Source organism: Vespula vulgaris, chromosome 4, assembly GCF_905475345.1.
Source record: "Vespula vulgaris chromosome 4, iyVesVulg1.1, whole genome shotgun sequence".
NCBI classification, from domain to species: domain Eukaryota; kingdom Metazoa; phylum Arthropoda; class Insecta; order Hymenoptera; family Vespidae; genus Vespula; species Vespula vulgaris.
Window position 1 is genome coordinate 1,666,689 of NC_066589.1, and position 14,354 is coordinate 1,681,042.

Consider the following 14,354-nt stretch of genomic DNA (forward strand, 5'->3'; position numbering starts at 1 on the left):
CTTTTTTATAGAAAATAATTTATAGAAAATAAACGACTGATAAACAGTAAAAAACCTTTAAAGCGAAAATTTATCGCCTTTAAAATTGATTGTTGACAAAATATTTTACTTATTTTCCTTTTTTCGAAAATTATCCCTTATATTACTGCCATTATATTTGACAAGTAATCCTACTTTATTGCGATTGCTTATCATTCAGTATCAGAGATATCAGAGAAAGGTGTTATCAATGAAGGAAATACTACTACCATCTTAGCAGTAGTAGATAAGAGACTATCGTAATAAAGTAGGATTAGTTGTGTTGACAAATACTGCAAAGTAAACTATATTGTCTTATTGAAATCTTTGATAACGCTCAATCCTAAAAACTTGGAATTAAACTAAAGTAAATTTTGAATAAATTGAATAAAATATTTCCTTAGGTATTAGTTTTAAAATTAATAAAAGCAAATAAATTTGTCATTTATTCTAATTTAATCGTTATCGTTTAATTCTGTCGTAAAAAGTATAACATCCTATCTAAGAAAACAAAACTTGATTTGTAGATTTCTTAAACGTTTCGAAATAAAGTAAAAACAATTTTTCAATTTTTAGAATATATACTATATATATTTTCTTTTTTCATCTTGCACTAAGTCATTATCGAACGTTTTACTTTTATTATATACACAAAGACAAGTATATAATTAAAAGATTATTCATAATGGCGAAACCACTTAATTTTCAATTTACATGGGAATACGTAAGATATTAGATATTTCAATATATATAAAAGATTTTTAAAAAGTTCCTTTTACTTTATACGTTTTAAAGAAATAAGTAAGAACGTGTCTTACAAGGTTCTTCCATTCTTTCTCTTTCAGAGAGATAGTACAACGTTTTACAAAAGACGTAAAGTATTATGCGAAACGCGTTGCCTCTGCAAACAGTGGCTATAAAGGATTACACAATTTGCTTTTCGTCCGTCCGTCGAGAAACGTCGATCTAAGTCCATTACGTTTTTCGGTACACGTCTACTATACAAAGAAAAGAGTTAAACAAATGAAAAATTTGCTAATGTAGTCGTAATTCCTCTGGTAAAGTATAATTTATAACAAATTAAAACGTTATTCAATTTAAAAATAAAATCAAAATAAAAATAAAAAATATATATGTATATATTTTAATAAAACTATAACAGATTAAAGATATAAATTAAAGATACAAATAAAACAAAAACATACATCTTGACGATTAATTAATCATTCGTTTAAATATGGAAACTTATTTACCATTGCATAAAAATAAAAACGTTTAACAAAATATATAATTGATATATTTAGAAAGGAGAAAAAGCTTTGTACGTTTGCTCGTGGTAACCACAATACCCTTGATAACTTGGAAAGCTCGTATCTCATTCTGGTTCTATGCAAGCAACTCAGTATTCTAGTTGCTGAACATGTTCAGCGTTTCAACCGCTACGGAGAAGCAATAACGCTTAAGTTTTTATCGTTCTCGATTCTATCCACGATATAGCTTCGATCTTTTCTTTATACTCTCCATTACCGTTAATGTTCCGTGCTATCTTTTTTTTTTCAAGGTTTCTATTTTTTTCTCTCTTTTTTTTCCCCTCAGTAAGTCCTTTTATTTTCTACGAATAAACGATCGATATATTTCAAAATGGAAATTTTCGATAAATAACACAGTATTATATTCAATATAATCTATTCACGATGTGTGTACATCCATACATTCATCCCGATGTAGAATATCGATAAACTTTTATCTACGTTTGGATGATCTCGCGCTAATTACCACTTTCATTAACCATCTCTATTCGCTGTCTACATTGTTACATTTTATTCTATTCGTGAATGCACGTTCGAATATATACAATTTCGAAACCGATAAAAAAGACATTGTCTCGAAAAAAATTATTAGTGGTTTATGTTACGTAAAAAATTAATCTTGAAGAGCTTCGTTTATAGTTGATCTTACTTTTCAAACGTTTTACAAGGTTCGTATAATGATTGAATGAAAATGAAGAGAAAAGAAAAAGAAATAAAGAAAGAACAAAACAATCTTCGCAATCACTTTCACACACACACATATATATACACATGTAGTTACAGTATTTTAACTCGTTTCGCTCTAATATATTAGATACGACAGCTAATACACACTAACGTTAACACGTTAATAATTTTGTTCACGTTTTTAAAAACAGAAAGGATATTATTTCATATTTCAACAATAGAATCGATTAAGTCGTTTCTATAAATTTTTAATATGTTAAAACGTTAAAATCGATGAAGGAAACTCGAACGGAGAAGGAAATAAAGAGACATGTATTAGATTAAATTAGATAGTACATACCTGGTAATTCGAGGAAATTAGAAGTCCTTCGTTGTCGGACACGTGGATGAGCATTGAAATTCAATGGACCAACATCCTCGTTGCTAATATTCGATACGTTCGAACATTGACTATCGCGAGAGCCACGGCGCGACGCCAGGTAAGCTGCAACATCGGAGAATTTCATCAAAATGCCAATGATCAAAGGGATTGCCGAAGCAGCGATAACCAGTATCGCGGTGTGTAACCACGTTTCTGCGTTTCCCTGTTCCTACTGTACATTATATTCTCGTATGCATAGGTAAATAATGCTTATACGTTGATATATAGAGTAACCGCAAATATTCATCATCACTAGTGACACTGCGTTTAAATCGACCATGTGTTCGACCATATATGTATGTGTGTACGTGTCTATACACATATTAACCAAACTCAATGATCGTATTATCTAATTACTTGAATTAAAATATACATGAAAATAATCATTTAAATATCCCTTATTTCTTAACGACTCTCTAGAACGCTACGTAATCAAAATTATATACTCGTATTATATCTTTAATGTGTAAACCTTGTTTGTAAACTTTTGTCGACGCGATATTAATTTTTATTTCATGTTAGATGTTTCTTAAGTTAATATTATAGTACGATATGATATAGTTATATCGTTGATAGTTTTACATCACTCGTTTCGAAATTATAGAATTTCTTTCTTTTTCTGTTTTCATCTTTTTTTAACATTACAAGAAATTGAATTATACAAGATTAATATTGTAAGAATGTTTAAACTTGAAGTTTAGCTAAGGGTCTTTTAGAAAAATTAATTTTCATAACAAAGGCTTAGGAAACAAGAAAATCATGTTCTAACCCCAAGGGCAAGCTTTTATGCTTTCAATCACGAACTTTCTTAATCCTTGGCTTTTCGGATACAGAAAATAGGAAGGATTCGGAATTAAATGTGTAAGCTGGTCATTGAGATATAAAGACTAACTGAAATCATTTCTATGTATTTTTGATATCTTGCATGAAAAGATATATTAACATTAGAAGAATTGAAAATATGAAAAAACTCTCATTAAAACTGCCACACATAGACGTGTATCTTTTGAATAAAATACTGTATAATCATTTCGAAACGAGCTACTTAAAGAGAAATAAAAAACAAAAAAAATTGAAAAATAAATGAAAAATTAATAAAAATAAAATAAAATGAAGCTATAAATAATTTGTTAATTATCGATATTACTTCATTTAATGATGATTCCAACGATTTAATTATAAATAAAAAAAGTAATGTTATAGCCAAGAAAAGGAATAAAAAGAGAAAAAAAGAAAATGATAAACAACGCACAAAAGACACGAAGAAAGTATAATATCTGGCAACAAGAAATCCTTTTATTGTTGGTCTTGAAATCTCTCTTGGATTCAATCTCGCTTGTAAAGACCACCGCGAAAAGCAATTATCGGCAGTTTGGCTTTTCGAGCTTTTATGTGTACCTAACAACGGCGTAGGAGCGAGTGGTTGTTCCGCTTATCTTCATTACATGAGCACGCGCCTAACTAAACAAAGTTCAAAAAAGAGACCGTTTACCTTTCACCCGTCGATCGTCCTTTTATTGACATTTGACGAATACGAATTCGAACGACTTTACGTAACTTTATTTATCGTCTATACGCTTCACACAAGTAGAACATTTTTAAGACGACGTAAACTATTTTACTACAAGTCCGATGCAATCGAGAGCTACTCAAATTGTCTTTATTAATCGTTATCGACGATCTAACGTCTAACGATTTGTTGCATACGACACGCACGATAAGCATTTATATCGAATCATAAACGAACAGGTTGTTAAAAAGATATATGATATATCAGTACGATTAATATTTCGAAAGGTTAAGAAAGTATAATAATAATATAAAAATAATAATAATCTTTACCTAGTCCACCCTTCATGGATCCTCGTCTTCTCGGACTAGACAATAAAGTGACTTCGGTCTCAGCATCACCGATCTCCGTAAGATCACTGGTCGATCTTCTCGCCATGTTTTTCTCTTTTCTGTCATTTCCGGTGGTATCAACAGAAGTTCCTTCGCAACACCGAGTAGCCTCGTTCAAACATCCTTGGCTACGATTCAAGTAGCCACCCATCTTACTCGCGCGAGTTTTCTCGTTCATCGAACAATTTCGATCAACGTTCTCGTCTTGAGTACCAAAGCTTCCATCCTTACATCTCAATTCAGAATCCGTGTGTTTGGGACTGTCATGAGACGACGACGATGTTGGAGTCACTATTGTCGGTGATATTGGACTTTTTGGTCCGCCCAAACCAAAAGACGAATTTCTTCGACGGTCGACCATATTCGGACTTTTCGGTACAAAATTCGAAGTAGTTGCCGTTCTATTGGCGGATATAATCGTATTATTACTCGACGATGATATCAAATTTTTATCACAGAATTTAAATATCGGTGATTTCCTTCCGGACGAATGAAGCGTAGTATCGCTGCTGTTAGGACTTTTCTGATTTTTATTTATTGAATAATAAGATGGACTTCGCGAGGAGCCACGTTGTTGTTCGGTATCCATGTTACGTGCGAACGTGTCAAAGTCGAAATTCGTGTTCGGTGTTTCCGGATAATATTCAGCTGGGAATTCAAAAACTAGAGGAGTACTCGGTGTCTTCGTAACCGACAACTGACTAGGACTTCTTTGTCCTGAGATCGGGATACGCGGCAACTGAGGCAGCTGACGTGGACTCCTTGGGGATTTCGAATGGATCGATGATTCTGGACTATTCGTTGCCATTTTTTCTGCGACTTGTCTGTATATATTTATCGTTTCTTTATTATTCCTTCTTCTATCTTTCGTAAATAATTTCCTCCTTAGATTTACTCTCCTTTCTTGATCCTTAACATGAAAAGTTTTTTCTATCGTATCTCCTTGTTTTCCTTTCAACGATTCCTCTTCCGATCGTCCTCGTCGTCGTCCTCGTCGTCCTCGATAATAACAAACTCGATCTCTACGAATACGAATTTCTATTACTATGATGTTTTTATAATTCTCTTTCTCTGTCTTTCTTCTCTTTCTCTTTCTTTCTCAAGTGTCATATCAAATATTCTTTATACCAATTCACGATCCAATTTACTTAACACTCCACGTGTTTATTTTATAAAGTAATTGCGAAAGAGAGCAATCCAGTAATTATAAAAATCGTCAAATACTCTAGACATACAAACGACGTTTCAAAGAAAACTCATCGAGCCTCGATAATGCGAAAATACAAGTCATTGTTTCTTTCAACGAGTCTAATGCAAAAGGGATGGGTATACATTACGCTGGTTTCTATTACTTTGCATGATAATGTGAAAGAAAACCCACCCTTCGTTGAGAAAGTGAGAAAGAGAGAAAGGAGATCTTTTGAAATGAATGTTCGAGACTTATGGAAGGTGAAATATACGAGAGAAAGCTCTTTTGGGACACCGATACGAAGGACAATGGAAAATATGCTTCGAAATTGATTTACCCAGTGATGATATCAGAAACTTTACGAGTTTAACAAAATTTACACGATAACGGTCTCCAACGTGCATTATAGTTTATTGATTATTTATCGATTACACGTAATTCTTGTAACGAAATATAAAAAGAACGTAAACAATTTAAAAAGAACAGAAAAGAAAAAGAAAATATCGTCTAGTTGTTTAGTCAATTACCAAAGCATATGCTCCGAACGATAGTTCGTCGAATACTAAGCATGACGCTACGCTTTCAATAATATAAATTCGAGATAAACAAGATCGGTGTAAACAAACGAATGAAAAGTCTTCTATCGAAAGACGTATACGAGATCACCGCCTACGAAGCACGATTGAGTACTTTGGTACTTGTTATAATTACATTTTTCTATATACTATAATTATAATGTCCCCGAAACAACTGGGTAATGTTTTAAGTTTGGATATCAACAAATCAAAACGATACAAAAGAATACAAGAAAGTTCGTATAAATGTAGTGTGTCCTATTTGACTTTGTTTTCGTCTTATAACAGACTTGACTTTCAACAAATGTTGTTTGTTTACTTTCATAAGAGATGTTCGAAATGATCTGAATCAATACATTCAGACAAATTCTAAACCCAAACCTAAAGACGTTTTATCAATGACTATCTTTATAAATGACTTACTCTTTTCATATATCCAGATGTTGCTCGGATTTGCTGGAAATTCCCTTTAATTCTTTCAATACAGTTTCCATCTAACGAGAAAATTATTTGCTATACGTAATATTCGCTATAATACGGAAACAAAATTACGAAGGATATATTTCCAGACGAACATTTTTTTGTTTTGTTTATTGTTTAAATACATTCATTAGAAATGATTCATAAAATATTTTCCACTTATCTTCGAACAACACGTATGTATCATGAAATATTGTTCAGACTCGTTTCACTATTTATTCTAGTTTAACATTTTACGTTTTAGACGGGGTATTTCGTAACGGGCCATTTGTAAAATATAACAATGATATATGTGCATGTGTGTGTGTAAAACAATGATTATTTAACGCAGGAAATCTAACATATACGTAACAAAAATTACATTTACGTAGATACGCATGTACGTAACATAAGATACACATAAAATATTCGCAAAAGGAGCTTCGCAAGAACGATGAAAAAAAGAACAAGAAAGGCAATCAAATAAAATCTATGTACATATATCGTAAACTTACCGAATATGCTGTGCAACGACCAACCAACTAGTTAACCTGTTGATCGTGGAGAGACCCAAGACTGCACCGGTAATTCATGTCTACTTCGTTTAACCCCGTCAAACGGAAATAATTTCGTAGGAAACGAAGAAGGATGATCTCTCTACTTGGTATCTAGAAAATGAGAAAGAAAAAAAAAATAAAACGAAACGAACGGAAAACAAGATGCACGAAAAGAAGAAAAAAGCGAAGAGAAAAATCATGGAAAGTAAAAACCAAAAAGGAAGAACAAGAACAAGAACAAGAACAAAGAGGAGGAGGAGAAAAGTAAAGAAAAGAACAGAAAAGAACAGAAAAAGGAAAGAAAAGAAAAGTGGAAAATAGGAGGAGAAATGAAGAAAAAAATTCAGAGGAAAAGGAAGAAGAGGGAGGAAGAGGGATGATAAAGATAACGTATCGAGAAGCGAACTTTCGATATTTACTAGTATCGAATCGAGATGTATAGAACACGAGAGAAAGCGTGACTACCTGCCTCGTCGATGGCCCGCACGCTACTGAGGGGGTAGAACGCGTATATAAGTCACCCTCGCTCTCTTCCTCATCGCATCCCTACCTCTCTCTCTTTCTATCTATCTATCTGTCTATCTCTCTCTTTCTCTCTCTCTCTCTCTCTTTCTCTCTCTGTTTCTCTTTCTCTCTTTCTTTCTCTCTCGTTCTCATTGCTTGTATACCTTTCTCGGATTCATTTCAAACTACCAACTTTTTGTTTTGTTTTTGTACCTTTTTTTTCCTCTTTCTTCCATTCGACCTGTTACGACCTGTTTCATACCAAATAATTCGAACCTACAGGATGACTATCCACAAATTACATATGTTCTCTATCTCTGTCTTATTCTACGCACTAAAAACACCCAAGATTCATTTCTCTTTCGTACGTAATTTTGATATATTTTGAAATATGACTAAGTAGATTAAATAAACTAAATATGTTTTCGATCAAGTGTCGATTTCTCGATCGCGTATATCGTCAAGCATTTCTTTTAAGAATATATTGAATGAGAATTATGATTTTTATGCGATACGAAACGAAAAAGTGTGTTATTAAGATCGTACTCTTAATTTACGAGTAACAAAGAAAACAGGATTAAATCTAAAAGATTTGTTTCATTAATATTTATTATAATTAGTATTAATATTATTAATACTATTAATACTAATTCCAATGAATTTAAAAAAATGTCAGTAATTAGAAAGAAAGTCATAAAAAATACACACGCGCACGCGCGCACGGAGTAACGTTTATTAAAGATTGAAAATTATTTTATAATTTAGCTAAGAATTAAGATCTAGCTAAAATCTAACTAAGATCTAATTAAGATCAATGAAGATAATCGCATGTTGGATTCTCGAAGTTATTTTTGGTTGCAATATCGAACGAGAAATGTTAATAAGTTTATAATTAATCGTATGTACTGTGATAATTTAAATCGATGCTCGACATCATCGAGATATAATAAAAGAAAATAGACCTATAAATCGAACGAAGTAATCATAACTTCGAAAATGCGAAGTTAAAGTATTTACTTATTCACTTACGTGCTCTCTAAAAGCTTTTACACGCTCATCGACGTAAGACGTAAGACGTAAAACATGAGAATTTCATTTTTACAAAATTTTCCATCGCTAAAACTTATGCTGTTTTCTTGTCGTGAAAAAATCTCTAAGGAAATATAGTTGACTCTGATCAGTGGATTTCTTTACATATATTACGTCAAAACGTATGTAAAGGACTCAATACTCGTTCGTTACTTAATCCAATGTGAAATCAAACGAAGAACATTAAAGTAAAAAAAAAAAAAAATATTTCTGAAAGAGAAGAGAATGCAGAGTGCTACTTAATCGGATAAGTGGATCACGTGGATAATGTAATCGACAAACGATAACCAATATTCGTGAAGGAGCAAAAAGAATTCAAAAGATGAGAAAAAGAGAGAGAGAAGTTAGAAGAATATAATGGACGAGATAAAGAAAATTTGCGACAAAGTGAAAGAGATGAAAGAGAAAGAGAGAGAAAGAAGTATGAGTGAGAAAATAAGGATGTTTAAGAGAGAAAGATGATTTTTTTCAGGAAAATCTTTTTAACAATTTCATTATGTCTTTCTTAATATGTTTACAAGATTGAAAATTACTAAAATTCTTTCAATAAACTTGTAAAGGTTAATGTACGAACTTTTCAGAGAATAGTAAATGTAAAATTCGAATAAACTATTTTTTCAGTGTTTAATTCCCGCGAAAACTATTTAATTGCGAAACAAGAACGACTACGAATGTAACCGCATTAAACCGAAAAATACAACATAAAACTAAGTAAAACTCGGGAGGAAGAGTTATTTATTTTCTTTTCGTTCGAAGTTCGAAAAGTTAGAAGTTCCAAAGCAAATTGAAATAACATATTAATCTGTTTTTATCATTAAACTTCGTCCAAAAATAATATCTTCGATGAGTTCTTGAATATGATGGAATTGACGAACAATTTAATTAAGTACTTATCTTGAGCACAAAAGAATTTCTTTTTTCTTTTTATTTATAAATCTTGAGTCTATTTAAAAAGCCAGATAGCTTTTTAAAGCTCTATAATACAATTTTTTGATTAGGAAGAAACATATATATGTATATTTTTTTATCCTCGCGATACTACTTCCATCTCTTCGTACATTTTCGAAACATTAACTAATCCTCCCGGTTCGTTTGATAAAACGTTAAATAGATAAGCGTTGCTAGAGTTAAAATGGTAAACAAACGTTATTATTTATTACAAAGTAACTCAGGAATATATCGAATAAAATAGTATATCTAAAGTTTCTATAAATTTCTAGCGGTATCAGAAAATAGAAATAGTAAAACACGCAACAGATAGACATTCGATAACGATATGTCTTATCTACTGACAATTCGAACTATTCATATTGTGAAAATAAAAATGAAAAAAGAAAATTAGTAATAATGATAATAACAATAATAATAATAATAATAATAAAAAGATCGAAAACATAAATATGAATAACAAATAATTGGATCAAATACTGTTTTAACATATTAATAATGATTTCTTAAAGGATAACTCTTATCTATCGATAACGTGAAATTATCACTATTCACATTACCGTTGACATTACTGTCCCTTTTGTAAGATTACATTTTCTGGACAGTTCATCTCTTTCTACATTATATAACATTTCAAATGATTAAATGCGTTTCAATGTGCATATACGTTTCATGTACGTGTATTACTAATAACTGACTTATCTCTCATCTAGCAAAACAGTATCATACGATAAGTATAATACAGTATCATACGTTAACAGTATTAATACGAAATATATTTAATCATCTTTAAAACGTCGATACAGGGCTAGAATTGAAATGAAAAATACATCGATCGTCATGGAAAATATAAATATTCGTTATAATTTGTTAATTAAAAATATATTTGAAATTATATTTAAATGTCAAGATCCATAGTATTAAATTTCATTTAAATCGATATATCGATCCGTAGTCCCACAGAACGTTAACATTAAAATATTATAAAATATTGATTATTATAAAAAAGATTATAAACTCTTTATTATTTTTAATTGGTTAGAAAATAAAGGAAGTAAAAGAATGCTTGACAGATAGATGAATAAATAACGAGAGTGGGGATAGATAGCCAAGGTTTCAACATCAATAAGAGTAGACATTCTGTTAGTCGCAGTAGCGATCTTCATCGGACAAGTCCGTGCGTCTACTTTACTCGATAATCAATTAGAAGAATTTTACAAGTATTCTTTTTTCGGAATCGACGTTTTATTAATCGTTAAGAGTAAAAATGTCACCAAGAACATTTATTGTTAAATACGATCGACCTAATGCTACTTACGTACCAGGAGAAAATATAACCGGTTGTGTTATCATCATATTGAACGAGAGCAAAAGTGTTCGAGGTAAAAATATCTTACAAAATTAACAAACGCGCGTCTAATTTTAAATAAGTACAAATAAAGAAAGGAAACGATTATCTATCGATCTTTTCGTTCCTTATTGAAATATATATATATATATATATATATATATATATATATATATATATATAGCTACAAAAAAACATCTGCTATTTGGAAAATCTATGAGAGATGAAGACATTTGTGCGCGAGCGTATATGCGTCTCCTGTGTGTAAGTGCGTTTAAACAACGAGGAATAAAGACGTCAAATAATTTTTCTTTCCAAGAAAATAATTATATATAATGTCGACTTTTATCGATCGTATAATTCATCGATTTTTCAATTCATGCTATTACATGACATTGTATTTTGTGAACACGTAAAAAAATGTTACCGGCACAGAACGATATAAAAGTTATTATACGATATACAACAACAATTGTATTAAATAAATAATAAATATGTTATTAATTTTTTGCATCTAGGAAATTTTTAGTTGATACATATCCTTCTAAATGATTGAAACGCTATCTAATCAATTTTTTAAACTGTTATCGATAACATTTTTATTCAAAAAAAAAGTGCTCTGAAATAATAATTCCAATAATCGTTATCAATATAAAGAGAAATCGGAGATAAATAGAAGCGTTAGCGTGACAGAAAAAAATGATCCACCTTCTCTTATCGTAGCGTGCTGAAATGCAATTACTATCACAAGAATCTTTTACACGTAAAATGAAAGCCACTGTTAAAGTTGCAAAAAATAATTATAAACGATTTACAAATATATTTTTATTCGAGTAATCAGTCAAATTTTAATCTATGCAGTTTTTTAAAGTAAATCGAACAGAACAATGCAACAATACATCTCTTATTTATCATCTATTGTAATGATCAATTTTATCAATAGAGACAATAATAATAATATTAATAATCGACAATTAAAATTATCATCGTCATTTTATTATTATACAAAAAAAAATTTTATTTAAGTAGAAAACTCAAATAAAAATATCGACGAATAATATTTAAAAAAAAGAAACGAATCAATTTACAGATTTAAAAATATATTTCAAAGGAGTAGCAAGTGTTCATTGGACGACAACACGAACGGAAAATGATATAAACGGAAAACCCGTGACAGTAACCGATCATCATCATGCTACTGAAAAATATTTCAGCATAGAACAATCTTTGTTAAGAAAATCGCCCGGTACGCATAAGTTAATCCTAATAAATATAAAATTGTTCGAATGAAGAAAAAAAAAAAGATTTAAATTTATTAAGGATTCTCCTATGAAATATAGAAAACGACAGAGTGGAACTTCCGGAAGGACAAAGCGAATATTATTTTTCTTTTCAATTGCCGATGAACGTACCGTGTAGTTTTGAACATGAAGTTGGATATATTCGTTATACTGCAAAAGCAATCGTCGATATACCATGGAGATTCGATTGGTGGACAAAAACAGCATTCACCGTTGTCGCTCCGTTCGATTTAAATTCAATTTCGCATCAATGTGTAAGTTATCCTCTTTTTATTATTTTTTTTTTTTTTTTAAGAAGAAATGGAAAGACAGAAAAAGATATAAATGGAATATAAAAATTTCATTTTCGTTTAAGATGGGAATCGACGACGAGATGTCGAAAGATTACTGTTGTTGTTGTATCAATAAAGGGTCAATACACGTTCGAATAAAAGTTCCAAGTTTAGGATACGTTCCAGGACAATTTATAATGACAGAAGTGATATCAGATGTAAAATCGTCGAGTATTAATATAACAAAAATTTCTACGAAATTGGAAGAAGTAATTACTTTCTAATCATTTTTCAAATATGTACATATGTATATATATATATATGCAAACGTTCATAATTCTATAACTATATAACCAGATTTGTAGGTAATTACATTTTATGCGCACGGCTCGACAAAAAGAGAAGAAATCACGATACAAAAGAATCAAGACGACGGACCAATCGGAACACATCATCAAACAAATCTCAAACTTTATGTTCCACCTATTCCACCATCTAATTTAGACAATTGCAGTATCATTCAATTGAAATATCGTCTACGTGTACACGTCCATGTTAGTGGCATGTGAGTGCAAAACAATTTTCGTTTTTTCTTCTATTTCCAAATTTTTAAACGCGTTACGCGTCTCACAGTAAAACGAAAACAAACGAACAAACGATATAAAAATAATATAAACCTAAAGTGACCAGCTTTGTAGTCGGCACGAACGCGTAGCGTGTTAAATATAATTCTACAAGTGTTTCTAGCAATCGATTATCTTATTTTACTCAACAGGCATAAAAAGATCGATAAAAAATATCCGATATTCATTGGAACAATACCTTTATTTTCTTCGTCATGGACACCATGGACACAAACAAATGATACTCAACCATCGGCACCAATAATTAACCAAGAACCATCAGTGTCCATTCCGATGCCTATATCAATACCTGGGTTTGTTGAACCATCAGGAAAAATAACTAATTTACCAAGTATACCTCAACCTAATTTCAACGAGTCCCAAACACCAAATCCATCACTACCAGTAGGATGGAATATGCGTGAGTAGAAAACACTTTGATTTTTCGAACTAACTTATAAAATAAACTAGCTTTTAAAATAAATAATTTATATTATTCTTTTTTTGTTCTTTGTAGCACCCCCTTCTTACGAAGAATGCATGCAGAAAGCTAACAATATCAAGGACGATGATGATTCGAATTCTGTTTATGGCGCAGATCAGCCATTTGCACCGAGATATCCAGTTTTTAATTTTATGTTTCCTCGTAAGTCTATACACACATACGCAATATGTTCCAATTTTTATTATTTTTTATTTGTACTGTGATTATCGAATTATCGTATCTTTTCAGATCCACCTAAATAAATAGTGTTATGTTATATTCGTAAATTGAATAAAAACGAATATTGAAATTCAAGTATCAATTGAAAGCCAAGATTAAAATTACTTTATATCAACGTTGTATTTACGTCCAGATACATGTATGAAGTTTAAATAAAAAAGAACATTTTTTTAAAACAATTATATAGACTTGATTATTATAAATTATTATTTAATTATCAATATTGGTAGAGTACATATTAACACGAGTATTACAAATATCTTAAATGAATGTTAAATAATCGTAGGTATTGTTTATTCTAATCTGCGAATACGAAATAAGAGAGCTGCAATGTTTACTATTTAAGATTTATTTATCGTTATTATTAGCATAGTAGTAGCAGCAATAGTAATAATATAAATTGACTAAAATATATAGATATAAAATA

At 30.7% G+C, this 14,354-nt stretch overlaps 2 protein-coding genes across 9 annotated transcripts in view; one reads left to right on the plus strand and one right to left on the minus strand.

Moving 5' to 3' along the window:
- Window positions 1-14,354, minus strand: part of LOC127063192 (uncharacterized) — a 164,617-nt gene that overhangs the window by 32,669 nt on the left and 117,594 nt on the right. For 5 of the 7 annotated variants that reach the window (XM_050992603.1, XM_050992607.1, XM_050992605.1 and 2 more), the window contains 3 exons: window positions 7,077-7,229; window positions 4,279-5,360; window positions 2,356-2,499 (listed from right to left, as the gene is read on the minus strand). In XM_050992603.1, the coding sequence (XP_050848560.1) occupies window positions 2,356-2,499; window positions 4,279-5,146 (1,012 nt within the window). In that variant the 5' untranslated portion in view covers window positions 5,147-5,360; window positions 7,077-7,229. Of the gene's footprint in view, window positions 1-2,355; window positions 2,500-4,278; window positions 5,361-7,076; window positions 7,230-7,537; window positions 9,128-14,354 lie in introns of those variants that run through there. The other 2 variants (XM_050992610.1, XM_050992608.1) reach the window with 2 other exon arrangements.
- LOC127063195 (arrestin domain-containing protein 17-like) lies at window positions 10,793-14,107 on the plus strand. Of its 2 annotated transcripts, none has more exons than XM_050992619.1 (8): window positions 10,793-11,041; window positions 12,119-12,253; window positions 12,348-12,562; window positions 12,664-12,849; window positions 12,946-13,145; window positions 13,356-13,624; window positions 13,721-13,849; window positions 13,937-14,107. In XM_050992619.1, exons 1-8 carry the CDS (start codon window positions 10,927-10,929, stop codon window positions 13,948-13,950), a joined length of 1,263 nt encoding a protein of 420 aa, XP_050848576.1. In that variant the 5' UTR covers window positions 10,793-10,926; the 3' UTR covers window positions 13,951-14,107. The 2 variants fall into 2 exon arrangements, with proteins under 2 accessions (XP_050848576.1, XP_050848575.1); XM_050992618.1 differs by having other exon boundaries at window positions 10,794-11,041; window positions 12,098-12,253.